The sequence below is a fragment of the Lacerta agilis genome, chromosome 2 (genome assembly GCF_009819535.1).
Source record: "Lacerta agilis isolate rLacAgi1 chromosome 2, rLacAgi1.pri, whole genome shotgun sequence".
Classification (NCBI taxonomy): Eukaryota; Metazoa; Chordata; class Lepidosauria; order Squamata; family Lacertidae; genus Lacerta; species Lacerta agilis.
Genome location: NC_046313.1, coordinates 50,530,938 through 50,556,889, shown reverse-complemented (window position 1 = coordinate 50,556,889; position 25,952 = coordinate 50,530,938). Strand labels below are relative to the sequence as shown.

Here is a 25,952-nt window from a genome sequence, read left to right as displayed (position 1 = left end):
AGCTAGTCACTTGCTCTTTAAAACTACAAAACTACTTTAAAACTACAAAACGCAGTTCAGTTGAGGGCTTCCATTTAACAACAGAACCGTCTCTATACCGCCCCCTTTCTTTTACTTCTCCCTCCTTCTCCTCCCTGAATATTCATTATCCGCTCCTGTCCTGCATCATCTAAAATCTGTGCCAAGACAATCTTACAAGTGTAAGAACCAGCTTCCAGAAACACTGCTTGCCTAGAGGCTGCTCAGAGTCAACCATGCAATTTCTCTGAATAAAACAAGGCAAATCATTATTTAGAAATGAACATACTCTTGTTTTCAAAGGAGGGACTCATTTTACAATGAGTAACATATTTGGCATTGGGCTATGCTGATTTCCCTTTTTGATGCTTGTGATTTTAGTCAGTGTGAGCAGCTTTGGATGAAAGGCAGATAATCATCAAGATATATATTTTCAAATAAAATATTCATAGAAAGGCCAGCTCCCAGCATCCTGTTGTACTGTAAAGTGACCAAGAAAGAGAACCCAGGGTAAGGCCAAGCAAAGAAAAGCGTAAACTATGTAGACATGAATTTCAGTTCTAAATAGCTACCACTGAGTTTTAAGGGGCAGAATAAATCAGAGTTGGGTGTCCAAGCAAAGCAATGGCAGCCACCAATCCTTATACATTCCACCCTCTACAGAGGAACTGAGCACAGGAAGAAGAGAAAACCTAAGCCAGACAGGTCCCTTGTTGTGCAGTTTTGTTTTGTTTCAGTTTTGTTGAAAGGGCTACTGAGGCTGAGTACACACAAACATTTAAAGCACATGACTTCCTCCAAATAATCCTGAAAACTGTAGTTTGTTAAGGGTGCCAGGGATTGTAGCTCTGCGGGAAGTTCTTTGGGAGAAAGCATGTGCTCAATATGTGTGTGTGTATGCAACCTAACCCTTTTAGGGGCAAGTGAAAATGTGTGGGAGAACATGGTGTTTTGTTTACTGGCTAATTACTTGTCCAGGTACTCTTCCTAGGTAGCAGACAAGAAACAAGGCCATTAACAAAAGACCTAGCACAGAAGAGACATGAGTATTGCAAACAAGTGAGATTTCATTAATGCTCTTTCAGGTCAATCTTCAAAGCAATCCACTGGACAAGTTATCAAAACAAACAGACAGCTGTAAAGGACTCTCCAGAAGATCTGCATTGCTACCTTGATGGAAAATTTGGTCTACACATACCAAAGCAGACGAAGGGGATCTCCTAGTGGCTAAAAGGAAGAGTGAAAATAAGAGTTACACTATGGAGGGGAAATGGAGTTATAATCCTTATTAAACATTGGTTATTTGAAATTTTATTCCTGTGATGAAATGATCAACAACAGAAGTGGATTCTGCAAGCTCTTATGGTTGCAGAGAGACTTATATGTCAAGGTTAGAAGAATAAACACCCACTATCCAAACTCAGTGGTCACCATCTGAAGATCTTACTGCCTTTCTCCATTTGAAATTATAACCTATCATACTTGATTGTGTATGGGTGTCTGCTTGGACATATGGACGGCCTATATTAACATACAAGTTTAATTTAGGATTGATAGAGTGTTCTTATTGCTAACCTGAACTGATTTCTTCTTTTCTTTGTTATATTTGCAATGAAAAATAGACAACTATAACCTTGGCTCTGAAATACAATCCCATTTAAAATAGTAGGACTTCTCCTAGAGTTTAAGTTATCATTATGGTCTGCCATTCACCCAATATACAAAAAGTGTAGTGTGACACAGACTCAGCTTCCAGTTTTGGTAGGGCTGGAAGCTGGGCTGGAATTTTCACTCCTGCGCCTTTGCAATTCCATCCTGATGATTTCAGAAAGAGGATGTTGCTGGTACTACTGCTCCCACAGACACTAACTGTGTCTAGCCATCCCACAGCAGACCCCAGTGAAAACAAAAGAGAAAAACCAAAAGTAACATCCATGGCTAAGTCCAGATGGCCAGGCTAGACACTCAGAGCTCTGAGACAAGAGAGTCAGCACTCAAGCCCCAACTCTCTTTCTCAGCAGCCCAAGGATCTAGTCAAGCCACCAGGACTCATAGCTAGCAACACCCTGACTATATTTGTGATTGGGCTACACTATGTTCGTCCAGAAGTGAAAGGTAGCAGCAATCAAAGAAAGTCCTGCTTTTTCTAACTGGTATCTTTCAGACAGATGCCAGCAACAACAACAAAATTCTTTCGTTTTTGAACATTTAAAAGCACAACACTTTCTCTTGCAAGTCAGTAGAGCAGCAAGCTTCTGAGTGGATCTGAGATGGCAGTTTAAGCAGTAGTATAACCTGAGTGGTATTTTGGCTTGAAATTGAAACCCTACTTTTAATCAGCAATATTAACCGTGGCTAACATTGTGGGGTGAACAAAAACTACTCTCTCCCACCAACACAAACAACAAGCCATATGAGTGGATATCTCCCCCAACCCCAGTCAGTATTTGCATTTTATTTGAAATTGTATTTATATCTGTAACAGCTTTTGCTTGCTTTTATATATGCAATAGTTGTTTTATATTTTTATTGTATTGTGGGTCGCTTCAAAATGCCTCCTAGGAAGTGATTTGTTAATTAATTAATTATGAATTGCACTTGCATTTGTAATAGCAATTATATTTTAAATGTTTAAAAATACATTATAAATCATAGAAGGGTAGCATGTTGATCTGTTGCAGCAAAAAACCCCATAAAGAATATAATCCCTGATTATATTGCCACTTACATTTTTATGATGTTTTAAAATTGTTAACTGCCATAAATCAAATGAATAAATCTGAAAGTATTTGTTCCTTTTTGGTAAAAAGATCGCATTATCTCTTCTCATGAAATAAGTGCTGAGCAAGAAAGACCCTAAACGTCTCTGCCATTACGGAGAGGACACGATGGAGCCCCACCATAGTTGAACTACTGTACATTAAAATTGTGATTTTACTGTATCAGTTTTACTGCTCTCACTTCAGACCTCGCGAGGTTGAAAAAATGGCTTCTCCAACACACACCCGGAAGTTTCGTATCACAAGAATAGGATGCGTCCCTTTATTTTCTTATCTCTGCGGTCAGACTTTTTTTTTAAGGTAAACAAGGTCAATTCCGGGTTATAGGTCACGTGACGTACAAGCGAGCGGGCCGCAAGAGGGCGCGTTCAAGCGGCGCCGTTTGATGCTCTTTGAGCCAAACCAGCCAGTCATTACTCGCTTTCCGCCTCTCATTCAAAATCGGCGGCGATAGGCACCAATCGAGGCCAGGGTGACGCGTCGTCGTCATGTGATTGACGCACCTGGCAGCCACTGACGAGGCGGCGAGGCCTGGCGAGGGTGGGCGTGTGCGGCGGCAGAGTCGGCTGGTGATGGCGGAACGAGGAGGAGGAGGAGGAGGCGGCAGCGCGAGTGGCGGAGCAGGCGGCGGCGAAGGGGACGCTGGGGCGGCGGAGCGGTACAACAATGAGATGAGGTAAGGCGAAGTCCTCCTGCGGGAATGGCGGCGGGCGGGGGAAGGAAGGGGTTGGCAGGAGGACCCGGGAGCACGAGGCCTTTTGTGAGCGGCGCGCGCAAGAGAGAGAGAGCGCGAGCGCGCGTAGGGAGCACGAGCGCCCTTCCCGCTCCGCTTTCACGGCGCTGGGCCCGCCCCCCTCCGTCCTTTGGTCTCGAGGCGGAAGCGGCCGTTCGGCCTCCGCTCCCTCTCGGGGCTCCCCCCCCCACGCCCGCCCTTCACCTCAAGCCTCGCTCCTGCCCTGGTGAGATTCCCGCTCAGCGCCCCGACCGCTTTAACCGCCGTTATTCCAGTAGTATCGTCTCCATGCTCGCTTGTTTTATTTATTTATTTATTTCAAACGGCTCTTCAAATCAGGAAGAGGGCGAATAGACGGCCTTGGGGACGGGATGCCCGTTTTGTCTGTTGGCTGCTCCCCCACACTCAGCCGGCTTTTGCCAATGGCGGCTCCCGGACACACGCTGACGTATCAAGAGCGGCGGGCGGCGGAGGTTCCCTCTCCCCAGTTCCTTGTTGAACTGGCGCCTCAGCTGGGGGCCCGCGACTCAGTCGTAGTTGAGCACATGCCTCTGTGCATGTGGAAGGCCTCTGTATTTCAGCAGAAAAGAGGATCTGAGGAAGGCGGGGGGGGGCGGGAAATAAAACAACCTTGCATCTGCAGCAGATACCTGTTAAATCTATTCTGTGCAGAGTTAAATGGGCCGCCTTAAGGCCAGGATTTCATATGTTCAGTAACCAGACTGCATTGAGAAGAAGCCCCTCAGGGTTTTGTGTGGGTGTGAAAAACAGAGGTACTTGCAATGCAAGCGTAGAAGGTTGGCAGGATCACATCTAAAGTTTTATCCAACTAACCAGAAGGAATACTTCACTTGTTAACAGTGGGCCTCCTGCATAAGGAAGCATTCCCATGTGGGAAATACCATGAAATGATGTATGGCATTTATATAGGGCTATGTTTTGCGTGGTATGCTTCTGGCATCCATGTGTTGGAAAGCTGTGTTGGGTGGCAGCTTCCCAACATATGGATGCAGAGCCAAACACATGCATGACAATACATGGAAATACTTGCGTGTTTATTATTAAAGTCATTTCTGTACTGCTTTGTATTCCTGGAAAAAAATCTGTAAGGGGTTTGCAACTTTCCTTAAAGCTTCAAATGAAATACAGTAAAGATCCACCATTTAAAGCAACATAATTAACAGAAAAATATTATTTGTAAACATTAAGAAATTACTAGTAAAAAATCAAATATTAAAAATGTACATATTAAGCATCATTAGTGACTAAACAGAATAACTGAGATTGAAGTTGTGCCACCACCCAGCCCTCTTCCACTTAAAACATGAAGCAGTCCAGTTAAAAGTGGGAAATCTGTACTTGTCTGTGTTGCAGCTATGTGAAAAAGAAGACAGGGCTGCCTCACCTTCAGTTCCAGCAGGTGGTGAAATTTTTAACTCCTAGTGTTCATAGCAGCAGTCTCTATTTGTTCTGGTTTAATTGTTGTGCATCTTAAGTAAAAGGCATTGTCCTTTTGAAATGGCCCATTATGACAAACAAAACAAGGCCTGACTTGTTATATATAGTGGACTTGGTACTCTTAGGCCCAGGCTGTTTCTCCAGTCTATTGCAGCAGTGGTGAAAGCAGTGAGGATTTAGAGATGTAGGATAAGAAGCCCTGGATCTAAGTTGTTGCCAGCCTTTATTCTCCCTCTTATGCCAGACTTTGGGTAGAGGCAGTGTAAGGGTTCTGCTGTGGTTCCTCGCAAGTAAAGAGGCTTGACTCAAGTCCCGTATATTTACAGGTTTTATTGAGCAGATATGTACAGTGCAGAGCTCAAAAGTCCATGACCAGCTTAGTCACTTTCAGATCCTGGAAGTGGCGCTTTTCGGGAGCGCCCCCAACATAAGAACCTGGGCACCCCCACTCTCCTACCCTCCTTACGTTTGATGCCCCTATGTAATTGGGGTGACGGAACTGTCGCTGCTCCCTCTTGTCTGTGCCCGTTGAGTGGTGTTGGGTCTCTGGAGCATCACTCAGCCCCCTCTCCGCTGGGCTACCTTCCTGCCTGTCGCTCCTGCTGCTCCCTGCTATCCTCACGGTGATGGGGCTCTCTGTCCCCTGACAGCCCCTGCCCCGCCCCACTGGGCGCTGCCTGTTCCCTGACAGGCAGGCTGGTGGCAACAGAAGTGAATACTGGAGGTAGAGGGAGGGCAGGAAGACCCATATCACACTAGAACACTGTGTGCTGTTTAGCAGGCCACAGACCTTCCTCCTCTCAGAAACCTGTAGAGGAAGCTTTTTATGTTCGGTATGAATTGAAAGGAAAGAACTTACCGTATATGTCTCAGAAATACTAAAAGTTTTGCATTTTCTTGGATTCTGCCAATTTGCCCTTCCCAGGATGGATGTGGGCAACCAGTTTTTCCCATAAACTAATGCAGGGTAGAAAACTTTTCAGTGCTTTATTTTTCCGCATAATATTTTCCATTTCACAAGTTCATTATTATCAATAATGGACGCCAATTGCAAATTCTCGTTACCTATGTGCTGTGATAAAATTCTATCAGTTCTGTAGACAGTATTTTTCCAGAACTGGCAGAATAACTTCCTTAGTGAAAGTGTTCAGTCTTGGCACCCTTATTTATAATATATATTTACATGACTTATATTTTACATGTACAAAATACATGCACATTGTGTCAGTTTACTTAGCTGCATTGTGGCTTCTTCCATTTAAAATACATGTGAGTTGTGATAGGAAAAGTTCAGGCCCAAACTTGCTTGAGTTCTAAAGGCATAACCTGAAATCCATACATATGTGCATCCTTTGTAACTCATGCAATATGCATATATATGTACTCTTAATAGCTTTATCACAAATAAAATAATCTGATGTGGCTCTTTACCATCTCGGTGGAGTTGGCAGTGGCCACTGAGTGTCACAACACAAATTTACAAGATATATACAACAATAGAATTCTTAAAACACCTCTGTGCTATGCAACTTCCAAAATTAGAAGGTTGAATATTAAGTGTTGAATTATTTGTCTGTTGTCGTTCACCACCTTATAACCTTTGTTTTTTTCAATTTTGAGTCATCATGCCAACATTGGTATTGCACTGGCACTAAATGGTGGGCAAAATTGTTTTCCTGAGAGCATCAGAAGAGCGTTTGTTGGTTGCAAAGGTGAACGTTTTTTCTATATATACATTTGCTAAGCTACCTCTGTAGAGGGCTGGGTGGCACAGTGGGGATAGCATTCTCAAATTCTGATTTAGGCTACAAGTGAAAAGGATGTAGATGTTTCCATCAAAGTGTGTGGTGTGCACCCATTCATATTATGAAACTGTTGGGTGCCTTGGTATTTATTAAATTCAGTTGTTTTAGAAGTCTTGGATATATATAATACAGGAGAGATGTGGGTATTGCACCTTGTGTTTGAGGTGACTTGCATTAGGCTTGTGGGAGGGAAGCTTGTTCAGTGCCTTTCCATTTGAAGTATCCCCAGTCTAGACACTGCTTTCTAAGTCATTTAAATTGTGAGGACAAAGCCTCCCAAACAGTTTGGGGGCCCAGTATTGTATTTGTCACACTGTTTGGTTCACTTGTGATACCAATTTCCTTCTGTTGATCAAATAATTTGAAGACAAAACTGTTTGTTTTGGTTTGCTCACAGAATGGCTCAACAGCAAGCACTGAGATTTCGTGGACCAGCTCCTCCACCAAACTCTGTCATGAGAGGTCCGCCACCTCTTATGCGACCACCTCCACCTTTTGGTATGATGCGAGGCCCTCCACCACCACCCCGGCCTCCATTTGGACGTCCTCCATTTGATCCAAATATGCCTCCAATGCCACCCCAGGAGGAATTCCTCCACCTATGGGACCTCCACATCTACAGGTAAAAATATGTGTGAGATGAGGACAGTATCAGTTTTATTTTTAATGTCTGAAGGATTGCTTGTTCCAGCAGTGAAAGCTGTGATCATCCATTTGCCAATAGCACTTACCACCTCTTTTGCCTAAAGAATTAAAGTTATGTTAATATTAGGTGTTTTCTTTTTTTCTCTGCTGCCATATACTTTAAAAAACCCATCCTTATTATTTGCCTTTTTTCACTCAGCTTTCTGCTTGCCTGAAACTTCATCTATTTCTCTTGCTTAGGGCAACAGTTCACAACCTTTTCTCCCTAGGGCTTTGATGGAGTTTTCCTAAGCCTTTCTTCCTATTTCTCAACTCATTTGTTTCCTCCTCTTTTCTTTCAGATCTACCCACTATTTCCAGAAAGTCTCCAGTTTTCAGTCCTTACTGTTTCCATTTGTTGAACATGACCGAGCGTTTTCCCTACCCAGCTTTCTAGATTTGTTCCCTGGAAGCCAAGCACTTCTGTCTTTTGTCACAACCTTTCTAACAGTAGCCTCTCTAGTCTGTAAGCCCTGTGTGATTGAATGCAACAGAAATCCTCCTCTTTCTGCATGTCCCCCAAATCTGCTCTGGAGGGTTGGGAGAACCCCCAGAACAGATTTTGGGGGCATGCAAGGGGAGGAGAGGCTGGGAAAGTTCTGTTGTGTTTGGGGAAGATGTTCTGTGCATGCAGTGATTTAGTTGAATACATCCCATAAGGACTTATTTTTGGATAGATTTGGTTAGTTGTGAAGGCCCTGTGAATTTGAACATCCCTTGTAATATTTTTACTCTTGCATATGTTTGTAGAGACCACCTTTCATGCCTCCTCCGGGAAATATGCCACCACCTCCTGGTATGATGTTTCCTCCAGGGATGCCACCTGTCTCTGCACCTGGAACACCAACAATGCCGCCTACTGAAGAGATCTGGGTAGAAAACAAAACTCCAGATGGAAAGGTAAGATTTACCCCTAGTAGCAATAGTAATAATTGTTGTCTTGCTGCATTGAAGATACATGCTGCATTATAGAGCAATCTTAAAAGGGCTCGGGAGGTGAAGACCAATGGGTCCTCTTCCACAGTTACAATCCTGTTGGGAAAGGCAGAAGGTGTGTGTGAAGTTTTCAAATTGGCACCACAGGGGGGTCTGAATTGGTCCCCTCTTTGGGAAAAGGACCAGCCCTAGGTTCCATGGCTGGTCCTGCTCTGCATGCCACACCTTGACTTGGGGCCTTTATGTCATGGATAACTTCACAACTGTCCAAAGTTTTGTTAGGCACAGTGGTAACCTTTATGGCAGCAGAATCCCCTGCAGTATGGAGCTCAGTGGATGGACACGTCTGCAGAATCCCAACCCCCTCTAGCAGCACCGACTTGCATACTTAGTAATCTTATTTGTTAAGGTGGTTGTGTAGTATTGTAAAGCCTTCAGAATACTAAGAACAATTTCTAACAAATATATTGATTTTGAGAATTTTTCACATGTAGGATCTGAAAGGTGAATGGAGAACTAGGTTTTGTACAGTAACATAAAATTGTCTTTTTGCCTCTAGGTTTATTACTATAATGCACGGACACGTGAGTCAGCATGGACCAAACCTGATGGAGTGAAAGTTATTCAGCAGTCTGAACTGACACCAATTCTTGCTGCTCAGGCTCAGGCCCAGGCTCAAGCCCAGGCTCAAGCCCAAGCCCAAGCTCAAGCTCAAGCTGTAGGTGGTTCCACACCTACTACTAGTAGTCCTGCATCAGTATCTCCATCTCCATCATCAAATAGTCATCTACAACGTCTACTAGTACCACAACAACGTCTGCTTCTCAAACAGTTTCCAGTAAGTAAAATTGCTGCTGAGTTTAAATACTTGCACCACTTGGAGGTGCTGTAGGATTCTAGAATGCTTACAGTTTGAGTTATAGAGGGAAATATTGAATATACAATAGCTACATTATGCTGTGGCCGTGCATATGCTGAAGTGCTTTCATTATGTTTTAAAATTTTGCTTTGTGTTACAAAGTGTACCTTCACTCCACAATGGTACAGTGTAGTTTCCTTGTTCTTTATTTTGACTAGGGGCAATGTAAGTTCTAATACATCAGTTGTTCAAATGACTTTATTTGCTGTTTGATGAACCAACAGAAAACTCATGCCACTGCTCTGGAGGTTTGTTAGGTGCATTTTATGGAAAATGTGGAAATGACATAAAATCTTAATCCTTTGAAGAAAGCTGAAAAAACCCATTATCAGCTATTTTCAGAAATTTGCCTAGGCTGTTTGAGGTGAGTGTGCGTGTGTATGGTAAATTTTTGCAGCTGCAGAGATTATTTCATTATTTGATCCTTGCAGCAGAAACCTCTTGGTGACTCCACTAGCAGAGCACCTTGATAATCTTGGCATTAAGATTGAAGTTTATACTAAAATGAATAACTTGCAAGTTCTTAAGTGGCCTCTCTGAAAACTGCATAGCTTTGTAAATTACTTATGAGAGCATAATGAACTTGGCATCAATTTACAAGGGAATGTTGGTGAATCATATTAAACATGGAGCTTATACATGTATGATACAGGGTTTTGGATGTTTGTTCTCTTTATCAGCACCTACAACACAAGACCAGACCCCCAGCTCAGCTGTTTCAGTTGCCACACCTTCAGTCAGTGTTTCAACCTCTGCTCCTTCTGCTACATCTGTGCAGACTGTACCCCAGCCAGTCCCACAGACTTTGCCTCCTGCAGTACCTCATGCAGTACCTCAGCCGACAGCAGCAATTCCTGCTTTCCCACCAGTAATGGTACCTCCATTTCGTGTTCCTCTTCCTGGCATGCCTATTCCACTTCCAGGTAAATTGAGATACTATGACTGTCTTGCCAGCCACATGTCCATGTTGTCAATTTGTTTGCACTCATGTGTCTACTGTGTATGGAATTTGCCTGAATCCTCTTCATTTAAAATATATTCTTCAACAAATTTGGAGTTAGCTGACAGGCTTTTTAGAGTAAAAAAAATAAAATTCCAGAATTTATTTTTATTGGCAAGAAGTCATGTAAAACATTTTTTTTTGGCATGAATACATATACTTCAAACACAATTTATTGGTTTAACAGTTCATGGTTGGAAGAAATTCACCTTGTCTTTGTTACTTAAGCTGCAATCCTATACACACTTACCTGGGATGCTCCCTTCTGGGTAGACATGCTTAGGATGGCACCCTAAGAATGTGATACTAGGCTTTACTGACTTTAAAATAAGTAATGTCTTGTAGAAGTAGACTACTGTCTTGAAGTAAATAGCTGCTTTGGTGAATTAACTCTTATTAAACTGGTTAATTACCTATACAAGCTCTTCAAAACATTAGTTGTAGAGTCTCATATTACAGTGCAAACATTAATGGATGCATATTTGTAATTGATAGAAAACTGACTGAGTGCAAAAGAAATACACTTCAGTTGTTACCTTGCCAAGTGGTAATTACCAGATGGAATCAGTAAACTTTCATTGAAGGGCAGTATAAAATGAATTAATAAATTCAAAGATAGGCTTTAATTATCTGTCAGTGCAAAAAAAGTTCAAATCCATGGTGCCACTTATGGTGCCCTTTCTTGCCATCACTTGTACCCCTAGAATTTAAAGACAGACTGTGTTGCAGACAGGGAGAGGATTTGATGGTACTCACATACACAAGTACTTTTTGGTCAGGCCATATAGCTTCATTCTGAAATTAATAATTTGAGGTCTATATGGTTGAAGAGAGAATCTTGGCCCAATGTGGGAAGTGTGTTTGAAAATTTGCTAGTATATAGTAACTATTGTAGTCTATTTTATTTACTTATTTATTTATTAAATTTCTATACTGCTGTTCATTTGAGGATCATAGCACGGTTTACAATATAAAAACACAAAATGCATAGTAACAAACAAAAACAATACTCTCCTCTGCCCCCTGTAAGGTTCTCAATTAGTTGCTCATGAGTAAGCAGCCAGGACTCCGCTATTTCCTTTAAAGATTTTATTGTGCAAACTATGTACAGTGCAGAGCTTAAAAGTTCATGTCTGTATCAAGCGGTGTCAGAATCTGGGAACGGCCCCTTCCGGTTCTGACCCCAACAAAAGAGTTTTGGTATACGAAAACCCTGCCTTCCATCCTTCCTTTTCACCCATGACGTCTTTGGGGCGACGGAAATTGCGTTCCCCCTGTATCGCCCTTGGGAATGTGGGAGTGCTGGGTCTCCCTTGCATCCCCAGAGCCTCTACTCCCTTTCCCCTGTGCACTCTCCCCCTCCTCACTGGATGTCTCACCGCTCATTTCGCTACCAGAAGAGGAGCTGGTGGCAAGGTGGGACTGGGGCTCTCTGTAACACCCGGAGAGCCCTTCCACCACCTTGTGCTGCATTGGGGACAGTTCCCTGACAGCCCCCCATCCCCGTTTAAAAGGCTGTTGTGTTTAAGCCCTACTTAGGATTCTAGCATTACCAGGATTCTTAAGTCACCTCTGCTGACTGAAAAAAGGTTAACTTTTTACACAAGCTACATCTAGTGGCAGTGACATATGTGGGTATTTATACAAATATATGTTTTTCAAATTTATGAAACTCTTATAGTTTGGCTTCAGTGCTGCTGGCCAAGTTGCCTGTCTTAATAGTGAAACCTCTGAGATCTTAAAATATATTCTGAAAAGTATAAACATGATTGGTAAAGCAGTGGAAACTAGCAGAGGAACAGAAACAACAGGAGATACAGAAGGAAGGAGGAATTGGTGAAAATTTCACCATCTTCCTCCAATGCGAGCAATCCAATTACCGGTAATAGTGTAGTTTTTGTTGTTTCCATAGGCAGAATCCTATGTGCCTTCTTTAAACTTACTTTTTGTAGCATAAAAAACTACCGGTAGTTAGAATACTAATGCACTAAGAAAAAAGTAAGAGAGGTTGGAGCATCCAGTAACATACTGGATAATACTGAAAATGCATCACATTGTCCTACTGCTATTCTACGTGAAGAAGTACCTGTTCAAATTATTTCCTCCCCTTTAACCTTAAGTGTTTAGGTGTGTTCGAAACTTTGCAGATTTTCTCTATGATCACAAGGGCTAGAAATCTGACTTTAAAAAAAAACCAAAACTAAATATCCAGGGATGCACACTGCAGCTATATGTTCACTCTGGTGCACAGTTGCAGCCATGCTGGTTTTAAAATCCCCTATGGTTAAAAAAGGCTAGTCTGCACAGGTAAATATGCACAGTGCATATTGAAGGTGAATAGCTTTATACAGTGGTGCCCCGCTAGACGAAAAACTCGCTAGATGAAAGGCATTCGCTAGCGGAAGGCTGTTTCGCAAGACGAATTTGTCAATGGGCTTGCCTCGCAAGACGAAAAAATTGCCGATTCCCCCCCCCCCCGTCAAACTGCTCTTCCCCCGTTGGTGCTTCGCAAGACGAAATTTTCGCTATACGACAGCACTCGCAGAACGAATTAATTTCGTCTTGCGAGGCACCACTGTATAAAAATACTTGCATGTTTGGAACAGTAGGCCTGTTCCTATTAGTTCATATACTGTAAGCTACTGGTACATTTTAACATGACAAGTTTGACATTGGAAATGGCTACTTTTCTCAAAAATCTTTCTGAACAAAAACTTGCCCAGATTCAGTGATCTTTCTATATAATAACTTACAGCACAAGCTTATGCATACTTATGCAGAAGTAACAGGTGGGTAGCCGTGTTGGTCTGCCATAGTCGAAACAAAATAGAAAATTCTTTCCAGTAGCACCTTAGAGACCAACTGAGTTTGTTCTTGGTATGAGCTTTCGTGTGCATGCACACTTCTTCAGATACACACTGAAGAAGTGTGCATGCACATGAAAGCTCATACCAAGAACAAACTCAGTTGGTCTCTAAGGTGTTACTGGAAAGAATTTTCTATTTTGTTTCGACTATGCAGAAGTAAGTCACACTGTAATGATACTTACTCTCTAGTAAATCTGTTTAGGATTGCAGCTCTACACTTAATTTTCAGGCATGTTCAAAACATGGTTAACAAGATTAACCTCTGCATTCATTGCAAATTTGTAACATAAATACACCCTAACATATATTGGCAAATATTTTGCTTGACTTGGCAGTTGTGCATTTTGTTCCATGCATGAATAAAGCTTGGGAATATTATTAGAAAAGATATTTTCTGGAAGACTAATGCAATACAAAAACCCATGAATGATAGTTGAATGTTTTTGTATTGGACACTTGAAGAAACTTTGTTTTTTGTTTGTTTTGAACTTCGGATTTAATTTCATTTTGTGCATCTCAAAATATGGGAGTAAAAATATTCTAAAATAAATTTGGGAAGGGTTTACGTTCTTGCATTTTCTAGTGTTAGAAGGTACTATAAACTTGGTACCTCTTATGCAATTGCCTCCTTTAAATTATCTCTTGTCTGAAATGTCCCTTCAACCCTGTTTCCCTCCCCTCCTTCCTCAATTGCTGGGTGTCCCATCCTATGTGACCTGTCAGTAACATTTTTCAATTGGAAAACAGTTCTTGACTGCTCTTTTCAATGAATAAACTTAAAAGGCGTTCTTTAATCATTAGACTACCTAGCCACATGGGATTCTTCTGTGTGGCTAGGGTAGTGTTTAAAGAGCTAATTTGTAATTTGTGTTGGCTCCGGAATGGAGGTAGGAGCGGGAGAAGGGAGAGGAGATACAAGGGAGAACATATATAGGCAACTAATGAGTCATCAACTCAACTTCTCTGTTTCCTTTCTTCTTTTGGAGGGCCCCCGTTACCTTGTCCCTTACTTGCATTCACTACCTTACCTTCAACCTTGCCTGTTTTCCCTCTTCAGACTGATACTCCTGTGCCTTCTAGTATGATTTGCTTTCTCAACACCACCATTCTTCTCCCCCTGCTCCCCCAAATACATTCCTAAGGCTTCAGTCCTGTGAACACAATGGGGCTTCCCTCCAAGTAAATGTGCATAGGATTGGGCTAAATGAGCTATTTGCACTAATCCTGGACAGATTGCTGTAATACGGCAAGATAAGTATGACCTTTCGTAGCATTGTCTCACAAGGGGGTGGAGAAGCTTGACCACACTGAATTTAAATCCCTGCATCATTCCCTCATTTTTTTAAAAAAGAAAAAGATGGCTGCATTGTCATTTCAGTCCTCATGTTCAGTATAATCCGAGATTATTGCAGGAACTTGTAATTGATCTGGAATAACTATACTAAAAGGGAAACACATTTTAGACATTCCTGCTTGCTTCCCACTGCCATTGAAAAAAAATGGCATGCTAAATTTGTTGCAGGAAAATTGATACTGCTCAGATTCCCATTGGTAGCTGACATGCAGTGGCAGCTTTCCAACATGCTTTTATCCATTTTACAGGTGTAGCAATGATGCAAATAGTCAGCTGCCCGTATGTAAAGACAGTCGCTACCACCAAGACCGGTAATTTTTTAAAACCATCTTAGTCTGTTTTGTCTGTAAGTTGGCATGGTAGTGAATGTTGTTGTTTTACCTTTATTTGCTTTCCCCAAGTAACTGGATCTCTTATCTTTATTTTCAAATACACTTACAAATACAGATTTCACATGTAGTCAGCAAGATTTCCCCCCAATTAACTGGTTTTGAGCTTAATTAGTAAAAAATAATAATATGCAAGTTAGACTACTATGTTCATGTGAATCTCTTCCATAACCATTTTGTTTTTGCTTTTCTATGTGGGATACAGTGTTTGATTCCCCCCTCCTGCCATTTGTTCAGTGATCAGACTTTGTTTGCATGTTAGTGTGCTTGTGTATGTGTATGTATGTCTATGTCTATGTTTAAACTTAATGTTAAAGGATGTTCTAGATATATGTTTTCATGCAAAAAGGAGTTTGTTGTCAGTACTTTACGCATTCATGAAAAAGCTAGAGTCATGCTGCATTAAACCATCTCTGTTACTTTAACTTTAAAGTCCAAAAATCAAAGTTGAAAGCAAAATAGTCTTAATCCCCAGGTTGTATCGGCACCTAAACATGTGATCCTGACTTCTAAGATTGGGTGCTCCTGACAGTGGTTGAAGGAGCTCAGTAAGTGTGCAGGACTCTCTCCCCTTCCATGGCACTGGGGAAGCTCTGCTTGCATGTGTGGGTCTGCTTGTTGCATCACATGACCAGAGAACTAAGAAGATTTCCTGATAATTATGTTGCATCTGTGCTGAAGAAGCTGACTTTATTGTTTACTACTCTTTGTTGGTGTTACTACTTTGAAGAGCAGTAAATCATTCCCATCTTCTTTTAATGCTGATTCTTATGATAGTGTATGGAATTAGCAATAACTTCATTCTCAACACTTTAAAAATAGTGCACATTCACAAGAGTCATCAAATGTTTACTACATTTTGTGCCATCAATGACTTGGTATACAGGGCAGTAGTGATTAGGCAATGTACAGTGTACTAACACAGAACTACAGCTTAGAAGAAATGTCTCAGCTTCCAATATTGGTAGCTTCAGTTTCATTAATAAGCCACTGTATATGCTGATTTCAGTTCGATGCTTTGGATTCACAAAATGATGCTTTATCAGTACTTGCCTTTTTATTGCTCCTTATGTAGGTGTCTTGCCAGGAATGGCTCCTCCTATTGTACCTATGATCCATCCTCAGGTTGCTATTGCCGCTTCACCTGCTACATTGGCTGGAGCAACAGCAGTCTCTGAATGGACAGAGTACAAAACAGCAGATGGGAAGACTTACTACTATAATAATAGGACACTGGAATCAACATGGGAGAAGCCTCAAGAACTGAAGGAGAAAGGTATAATGTTCAGTTTTGGACCAGCTAATGTTGCGGTTTGCAAAATTAAAAAGACGAATTGGCTGATGAATGTGTGTGCTTATTTCTAGCATTTTTAAACCTGCTGTATGTCTTACAGTTAAAACAAGAGTCTCTCTGCCTACAGACTCATAATCTAAAAAACATGAGTCAGAAGTTGGGGGGAAGCAAGCCCCACATCTCTTATAAATGACCAACATAAATGGAAACAGTTCAGGGACAGGAGGAGTCTAGTGGAGCTGGTCTTTCAGAAAAGCTGATGGGATGATTCAGTATCCCACCTCCACTAGTATGCTACTTCTTTTACACTCTTTCCCTTTCTTACTAGCTCACAGTTGAAGTCTGTTGCTTCTCTTGTTGTCTTAATATGGCACACTGTTACAAAATGTCCCAGTTTTGCATGTGTGACTTTGGGCTCCTGGATAGCAGACCTCCACCACCAGGTTACGGTTTCTCCCAGCTCCCATTTGTCTAAACTGAGAAATGCCTGTATTTTTTCTGGAGCCTATTGCCAGCTGTTTTGAGAGTCTCCAAGTATTTGCTTTTTATGGATTTCTTCTTACGGATGGATGATTTCTAGAATTCTATTTAGTAGCTATCTCCAGGTTGCTTTGTGTTCTCTATTTAGATTTTTAAAACCATTTCTTAGTAGCCTTGGCATTTCTTAGTAGCCTTGGCATTTCTGTTGCAGTGTGAAAAGGGTATGACTCTTTGAGAGTCCTTTGTACAGGATGCCTAGCACTATTAATATATTACTGATAAGCTCTTCCTTTTTGCTCCCAAATAATGGGTTTTTAAATAGGTATTCCATTGACTCTCTAGGCTTTGACATTTCAGGTGGAAATACTCCACCTCATAAACTACCTGTATATTACACTTAAGAATAAAATTTAACCAAGTCTGCCCTGCATCTCTGCATAGTTATTTTCAGTACCTATCTTATTCTCTTGTCTGTAATTTGTTTAAATTGTACTTTTAAATTGCTGTAACCAGCCCAGGGATCTTAATGATGAAGGGTGGATAAGAAATCAATCAAACAAACAAACAAACCTTGGTTTTCCTCAATAAAGGTGAATGATTTAAACATGAGGGAGCTGAGCCTAATTTCTCCTATCTCATTGTGGCACAATGTTGCTGTGCAGCAACAATCAAATCTTTTCTTCCAGACTGGTTATTCTGAGGGTCTGTTGAAGCTTTCTGGGGCTGAAAACTGAGCAATTTTTGAAACACTTAAGGCTTGGGTTTCTGACATCGTCTCATACTATTTCAGAGAAGGAGGCAGGCCCCAAAGGATGCCCAACAAAACCGCAACTTTATTGCTAAGAACAAATTAGATTAGAATTGCAGCATAGATAACTGTCTTAGTTTGGACAAAGTTCCACCAGTGGTTTGAATAGCAACATAACAGTAGTCCTGGAGCCAATATAAATCTCCACATATCAGTAGCAAGAGAATACCACTATATTATCTCATCCTTATTGTGTAAACATTTAGCAGTCATTTTCTAAAGTACTTGTGGTATCTGCTGATTACAGAAGTAATTGCCATTCATTTTATTCCTTACCATAGAGAACCAGTGTAAGGCAGTTGCGTATCCATCGTAATTTTGAAAAGACAGAAAGTACGAAAATATATTTCTTTTGGAAATATAAGAATACTGTAAATAACAGTTGCTTTAAATAAAACCAGACTGCCTAGTGAAAACAAAGAGCTTCTTCAAACTCCTTGCACATGTCAAGGAGCGTCTCCAGACTACATACCTGTTCCTTCAGGGGAATGCAGCTGTGTCGGGAATAGGCAGATTGTCTTAATTTCTGGACTGGGAAACCACCCACAAGGCCTTCATCTTACCAGGATTCAGACTCAGTATTGGGTCTTGTCCAGTCCACCACTGTATCCAGGCACTGATTGAGAAATTGCACAGCACACTAGAGTTGGATGTAACAAAAAATAGAGCTGGGTGTAATTAGCATACTGATGATACCATATCCCAAATCTCCTGATGACCACTTCCAACAGCTTCATATAGATGTTAAACAGCATCATGCAGCACCTAATAGTGTAGCTGTCTGGGGGCAGAAATATAGCCACCCAATGTCATTCTGCTAGCTCTGTAATAATTTGTATAATCACAGATACATGTCCATAGTTGAGAAAAATTCTGACAAAAATGAAAACACTAGCATTCAGATGTACTTTTCATTATGAATAATTATGCTGATAAGAAACTTAAGTTTGAATTTACAGAAAGTGGAAGGTAAAAAAACAATGCTTTTCCCTAGAAAAAGTAGAAGAGAAGATGAAAGAAAGCATTAAGGAGCCTGCCGAAGACCCTTGCCTATGGAAACCGAAGAGGAGGAACCTAAAATTGAACCTATCAAGGAACTTATAAAGGAGGTAAAAGACATGAGAAACCTGCAGCTTAATTTTGCTGTATTTAAATACTCTTATGTTGGTTTGTGAAAACAAAGCTGCAGATCAAGTAGAATGAAGTGGAAGATGCATTTAAGTAAACTGAAATAAAATAGAAAATGCCCATTTTGGTCTGAATATTGGCAGCATATTGATAGCCCTCTAACTTCAATAGGTTGTTCTTATATTTAGGAACTAACTAAGCAATATTTGATTTTACAAATTACTTAGAAAGTAAAGCATTGTGGATAGTCTTCAGTGGTTGAAAAACTTTATTGTATCCAATGTTAGTCATACTTTGCATCAACCAGTTGAAATGAATAAATATGACAACCAAGGTTCATTCATTCAAATTCATATTCTGAGTAAAAACAAGCTGGATATAATCCACAGTTGTTAAGGCACAGATGCAGTGCCTTAAATATTGAAAACTTGATTTACATTTAGGAACATAAACATCAAAACCAAGTGCTATTGCATAGTTTTGAAAGTAGTAAGATAGGTTTGGCAGCTTTTATATTACTTTGGAGCAGATTTTGGGGCACACGGGGGTACAGGTGGAAGGGGGCAAAAAGAAACCAGACACCCATTCCACAGATGGATTACCACTGTGCAAAAGCAGGTGGGTATCTTAGGATGTTGCCCTTAGTGTGTGTTAAACAAAATGAGTTAATCATTATAGTTCAGAAACTTTTCTTACTCATTGGTTTCACTGATTTCCAAATTACTTTTTATTTCCAATTGATTTTATATAGTTCCTCCTTATCCTTCTTGTTAATTCACTATAAATGCAAAAGTTGGTTTTAAATTACCTTTGATCTCTCACCAGGAACCAAAAGAAGAAGAAATGACTGAAGAAGAAAAAGCAGCTCAGAAAGCAAAACCTGTCGCTACCCCTATTCCTGGTACTCCATGGTAAGAAACATTTCCCCCCTCAGATTGATTAGTGTGAATATATAATTAAAAAATTCCTTCCAGTAGCACCTTAGAGACCAACTAAGTTTGTTATTGGTATGAGCTTTTGTGTGCATGCACACTTCTTCAGATAGTACCATTAACAAACTTAGTTGGTCTCTAAGGTGCTACTGGAAGGATTTTTTTTATTTTGTTTCGACTACGGCAGACCAACATGGCTGCCTATCTGTAACTGTGAATATATAAGTACTACTTTTAAATCTGTGCATTCTAATCCAGTGTTTTTCAACCTTTTTTGGGCAAAGGCACACTTGTTTCATGAAAAAAATCACGAGGCACACCACCATTAGAAAATGTTAAAAAATTTAACTCTGTGCCTATATTGACTATATATAAAGTAATTCTCTTGAATAGGAATCAAATAAACACAAAGAAAGTATTTTATAATTACTTAATTATGAAATAGTAAGTAAACAGAAATATGAAAAATTATAAATACTTTATTCAGTGTGCAACCTGGGTCTTTTGGCTGAACACAAAGCTGATTTCAATTTTTCCCACAGCACACCAGGCAACATCTCGCGGCACACTAGTGTGCCGCGGAACAGTGGTTGAAAAACACTGTTCTAATCATAGTGAACATTTTATTCCTTGTTTATTTCTAATATAAAATTAATGTTAGATTTACAATGATTTTATCAATCAATAACGTTAGCAGTAGGCTTATATTATACATTTCATGTTGAATAAAGAAAAAATAGGCTTTACATTACTGGTATTTTTGTGAGAGATTGACCAGCAGTTAGCAGTGATCGTATATTGTAAGTCTACTTTCTTTTTATAAAACATTCTAGTACAGACAGGTACAATTAAGTGCTGTTAATCTTGGCTATAATCTTAAGCACATTTATCTGGGAATAAGCCCACTGAATACAATATTGCTTATTTATGAGCAAGCATGCTTAGGACAGTGTTGTTTTATGGAATTTAAGAGCACGTGACATAGGCATTGGGACTTCTGTATTTTATTAACTGAAAGCATGCTTATAGGTTAAACAAACTTTGATAGAGTATTGATAAACCATTGATTGATTGTGGCTTTTCTGTAGGTGTGTGGTGTGGACAGGTGATGAGAGGGTTTTCTTTTACAACCCTACCACACGTCTGTCTATGTGGGACAGACCAGATGACTTAATTGGAAGAGCAGATGTGGATAAAATTATTCAGGAGCCTCCTCACAAAAAAGGAATAGATGAATGTGAAAAAACAAAGTAAGAGTAAAACAGTATTCTTCCTATTTGTCCTTGGTTATTTGCAATTTTGAATACACTTACAGGTACAATTTTTGTGCTTATTCTGAGCAAGAGATATTTTGTGCTTATCTAGAAACAAGAGAGAACTGCACTGGAAAAAGTTATTGATCAATGCATGATTTCATTTTTTATGGCTAAAAGTAAGCTAAGCATATACAGTGGTACCTCGGGTTAAGTATGCTTCAGGTTTAAGTACGCTTCAGGTTAAGAACTCCGCTTAAGAACAGAAATTGTGCTCTGGCGGCGCAGCAGCAGCAGAAGGTCCCATTAGCTAAGTGGTGCTTCAGGTTAAGAACAGACCTCCGGAACGAATTAAGTACTTAACCCGAGGTACCACTGTATTCAGTAATGTGAATATTTACATAATCTTAGAAAGTGCAGGTCCTCTATATTGATATCTCCCATTGGTTCACTCAACAATTCCCTCTACTTTAAATCCACCAGCATGTAGAACAAAGTTAGGGAAACATGGCTAGTGGTCTGGGAAGGATCCCCTTCTGTGATGTTGGAGATGCAGCTGGAAACCAGGCAGTGGTTCATCACATCTATGAGCTGATTTGGCCTTTTTGGTTGGATGGTGCTAAAGGTTTAGTGAGATTTCCATTGTAAACAATTGGAATACTGAAGTGCTTTTTATTCTGTATATATATATATATATATATATATATATACATACACACCTCACAAAATACATTGCAGTCTTACCAAGAAGCTTGGGCATAGCGAGCCATGGCGCAAATAATTTCAGAACCTTGCTGACTGCAGCACTCGCATTGTAACAGAGTCCTAGCATTCCACAAGAATAACTACGGTTGTCATTCCTGAACTACATGGTTCAGTCTGGCTCAATATTTCACAGATTTTTTTTTTTAAAAAAATTTCAATGTGTCGCTTATGTGTTTGCTGCACTGCGTTCCTTTGGGAGGAAGGGTGGAATATAAAATTTATAAATAATAACAATTAAGATTTAACACCAAGCCATAACTGGCTGTTCCATCTGATTTGAGCCTCTGCTTCTGAGGCTGGTATGTATGTTATTTGTTATTTAATTTTATTTCATAAAATTAATATACCTATTGATTGTGGGGGAAAACCTCAAAGCGGAATATTGCATTCTCTATTGAGATTCTAATGTGTATCCATAGAGTAACTTTGCATGTCTTAAAATTAACATGAGATGCATTCTTTACCTTTATGTAGACAACAAGCGAATATAAGTGGTGTTTTTCCCCCCTGAACTGTACCTATAGGGATGCTAATAGAGGCCTCTCTTACAGTAAAGAAGAGCATGAAATGCTAGATGAAACAAATGATGATGAACCTATTAAAGCAAAGAAGCGGAAGTAGTTGTGTATGAAAGGATAGACTGCATAATTTCTGAGCTTTAAAGTTTTTAAGTCTGAACTGGGGCTCAGCTCTTTCAATGTGGAAAGTAACACTGCACAGTGGCTTTTGTAGTCACCATACTGAGCGAGATTGCTTGTCTGCAGTATGCCCAAAGTATTGTTGTATGTTCAATCATATTTTTAAATTAATTGTTTGGGGGGTATCGGGCCAAGTTAAATTGTCTCTGGTTCCACTGTGCATTGAATGGAATCCACCCTGAACATATGTTACCAAAGTGATGTAAGCTAAAGATTTAATTGTATTTTTTTTTAATGGAGTCTTATATACCTTCACTTTCATAGGAAGGAGGAAACAAAGACATTGATTCAGAGAAGGAGGCTGCCATGGAAGCTGAAATTAAAGCTGCTCGAGAGAGAGCAATTGTCCCGCTGGAAGCACGAATGAAACAGTTCAAGGACATGCTACTTGAAAGAGGGGTCAGAACTATTATTATATTAAGTTCGTTAGAATGTTGCAGACTAATTTTTTGGTGACAATTATCCTGCAATATTGCATCCCTAAATCAGATCGGGAAAAGAAATAGGACTGGAACACCTCGGTGTTTCCTGATTACACTGACATTTTAGCCCAAATAATGGAAAAATCTGTTAGTTCTTATATTGTTCTTCTTTCACTGACAAGTTATTCCTGCATACTGTCGTTAGGATTGAAGGATATTGGTTATCTGTATTGTTGTTCAGTCGTTCAGTCGTGTCCGACTCTTCGTGACCCCATGGACCAGAGCACGCCAGGCACGCCTATCCTTCACTGCCTCTCGTAGTAATCTGTATACTAATAAGATATTCCAACTCTGTAAGGGTGCTAATGATAAGGATATCCCATGCTTTGATAATTTGTTGTTGTTTGATTGTTCAGAAGGCAGATGTGCAGAATAACTGGTCAAAGATAAAATTATTGTGCACATTATGTAAATGCCATTGGGAAACACACACACATTCTCAAACACCTATTCATCTGTTGAAGTTCCTCAATGTAGGATTGTTGCACACAACTGGTTGGGTGGGTGCATAATCTTAATTTGGGGAGTTGGATAAATTGGGCTTCTGTTCAAATCCTTATACTACGATAGCTTCACATTTGAAGAGTGTCTGTTACCTATGTGTATTTTCTGAAGATAAATTATGGGTTTCGGTAACATGTTCCTTTCATGCAAAATGAAGCCCACAACAGTTGTCTTTTTCAGGGGCAGTTTAGGGCAGTGGAGCATTTTTGGCAACTATCATTGCCATTCCTGGAGCCTTGGTATGGGTGGGACAAGAGAATGGTGCATATGTTTGCAATTGATTTCAAAATTCTCTTATTAGAGTAAAGAATATCAGCTTTCAGTGTGATTTTCCAATGCAGTTTCCATGAAATGTCATAAGTTTGCCTTGTTAAGCTGTCTTTTTAATAGTGCTCCAGAGTCGATTTCTATGCAAAACCTTCGGGTTTATTTGGAGTGGCAGTGGGCGGGGGAGACATTGGATCATTTAGAAAAAGAGCTATGCAGGCAGCATAGGAAGTCAGAGTAGAGAACTTCAAGGCTGCCTTTTGATGTGGCAATTTTTAAATGTCACACAGTAGTGGCTATTTTAATGAGTAATTAGATGTGTGTTAGTTCTGTGTAATTATGTAGACGTTTTTGGAGCCAATTAGTGTGGAAATTTGCAATGCTGACCTCCTGGAGCTTGTCATCTATTAGTGATGAAACTGCTGTAAGGGTTTCAGTTATGGCTCTTCTCTAACAGATGTCCCGTAGGTTTCAAGCAAAATAGCACGACTTGCTTGTCTTTGGGTGAATTTAATTGCTATGAAAATCAGCACTTTTCTCTGTTCCACTTCCACCCCCTTTCTATTTTTTAAAAAAAGGTTTCTGCATTTTCTACTTGGGAGAAGGAGCTACACAAGATAGTTTTTGATCCCCGCTACCTGCTTCTTAACCCTAAAGAAAGAAAACAGGTAAAATAAAGGCCTACAGGTAAACATAACTGGTCTGTGAATTCTGTGATTATCTGGAGTTTCAGACAAAAGTTTAGGGAATGGGGTGGGAAAAGGGTAAGGTTCCAGGTATTTCTTAAGAAAAAGAACTTGACAACTTCTATAGGGAAATGAAAACTTCAAACTCAAATGTATGTTTAGATACGAAGCCCCACACCCGCAAAGCATAATTGTCACAGAGAATTGTATAAAAATATTAATAGGAGTATTTGACAAAGAAACCCTGAATATATATTCAGACCCAGTGTATTCCTTGTGTGAAATCTTTTACCACAAAAGATGAAAATAAATGGGAAATGTAAAATTTGCAAAAGGGAACAATCAGGATTTATTGTATACTCTGTTTTAATTTCTTCATCTCCAGAGTGATTATTTAGAAGTTGATACTTCGTAGAACCACCAGTTTCTGAACCAAGGTGGTCAGCTGTATGTCTCATATTAAATCACGCACATATAGCCCCATGTTAAATGGAGCTTTTTCTCCTATCCTAACCAGTGATAAGTGTGGATACTGTTTCCTCATGAATAGATGATAATTTGAATGCATTACTATTGCCACAAAAGTGTTTCTAGGGTTATTGAGCATTCTTAAATGCTGGCTATGAGGTATGAAAGAAAAAAGAGCTGTCTCTTTTCTGATAGCTTCTCTTACATATTAGCTTCTCTTAGTGAGAATTACACTTTTTGGCTTTGATAGAGAAGAATATGTCACTGTCTCCGTATGTAGCAGTACCTTCGGCAATACCTCTCTTCACCTCCCCTCCTGGCTGCTTGAGCTGCAGGACCCTCTTGTTCCATGCCACATTGTTCAAGATGGGCTTGATCCCAGCATGAGTGATGACATATCAAAGGACATACCATTGTCTACTGAAGACCTCTGTGCAATTTAAAAATACAGAAATTCATCCTGATGGAAGCAGTTCCTAAGCGTCCAACTATTTTACGTTAATAATAATAATAATTTTATTATTTGTACCCCGCCCATCTGGCCAGGTCCCCCCAGCCACTCTGTATGTTAGGTACTGTTGCTGGTGTGATTGTTACTTGCTGCCCTAAAGAACAGTGTTAAAATTTATGTTGAATGGCTTTACATAAAAGTCCTTATAGAGAGGAATATTTCAGTGAGTCCAAGCTTAGTGAAGTAATACTCTGGGGGTCATATATGGTAACTTCTCATATTACTGCAATTGATGCATCCTAGCCTTTGACTTGTCCTTTGGAGTTCTCTCCACTTACAGGGTGATAATGCTCCAAATGGTATACTCTGGTGTTTCTGTAGGTATTTGATCAGTATGTGAAAACCAGGGCAGAAGAAGAGCGCAAAGAGAAGAAAAATAAAATAATGCAGGCTAAGGAAGATTTCAAGAAAATGATGGAAGAAGCGAAGATTAATCCCAGGTAAGAATATTTCCTCCTACATAAATAATTGTAAACCTTTTTTTTCAGGTACTGTATACTGCTAGACTTGGTTTTACTCGAAGTCCAGTACTATCCTCTGCATGTTTACTGTCATTTAATCCAAATTTTATGACACTGGCTGTTTCAGGATATGAAGCAATCCCAAATGCTTGGCATGGTGTGGAAGATGGATTTATTTGCCCTAAATGTTCACAAGCCATGTCCTCCAATCTGTAGGTTTCCTCATCTTGATTAGCTGTGAAAACACTAACATTAATGTATTAAGTATAGAA

General features: G+C 40.1%; 1 protein-coding gene across 1 annotated transcript in view; it reads left to right on the top strand.

Annotated features, from left to right (window-relative positions):
• Positions 1 to 3,355: 3,355 nt before the first annotated feature.
• The window catches only part of TCERG1 (transcription elongation regulator 1), a 37,644-nt gene continuing 15,047 nt past the window's right edge, over positions 3,356 to 25,952 (top strand). Inside the window, 16 exon segments of the mRNA XM_033139993.1 lie at positions 3,356 to 3,474; positions 7,192 to 7,370; positions 7,373 to 7,416; positions 8,229 to 8,378; positions 8,974 to 9,193; positions 9,196 to 9,252; positions 10,014 to 10,256; positions 16,019 to 16,219; positions 18,520 to 18,564; positions 18,567 to 18,634; positions 19,479 to 19,564; positions 20,674 to 20,835; positions 22,128 to 22,228; positions 22,573 to 22,700; positions 24,133 to 24,222; positions 25,541 to 25,659. Coding sequence (XP_032995884.1) covers positions 3,371 to 3,474; positions 7,192 to 7,370; positions 7,373 to 7,416; positions 8,229 to 8,378; positions 8,974 to 9,193; positions 9,196 to 9,252; positions 10,014 to 10,256; positions 16,019 to 16,219; positions 18,520 to 18,564; positions 18,567 to 18,634; positions 19,479 to 19,564; positions 20,674 to 20,835; positions 22,128 to 22,228; positions 22,573 to 22,700; positions 24,133 to 24,222; positions 25,541 to 25,659 — 1,997 coding nt within the window. The 5' untranslated portion in view covers positions 3,356 to 3,370.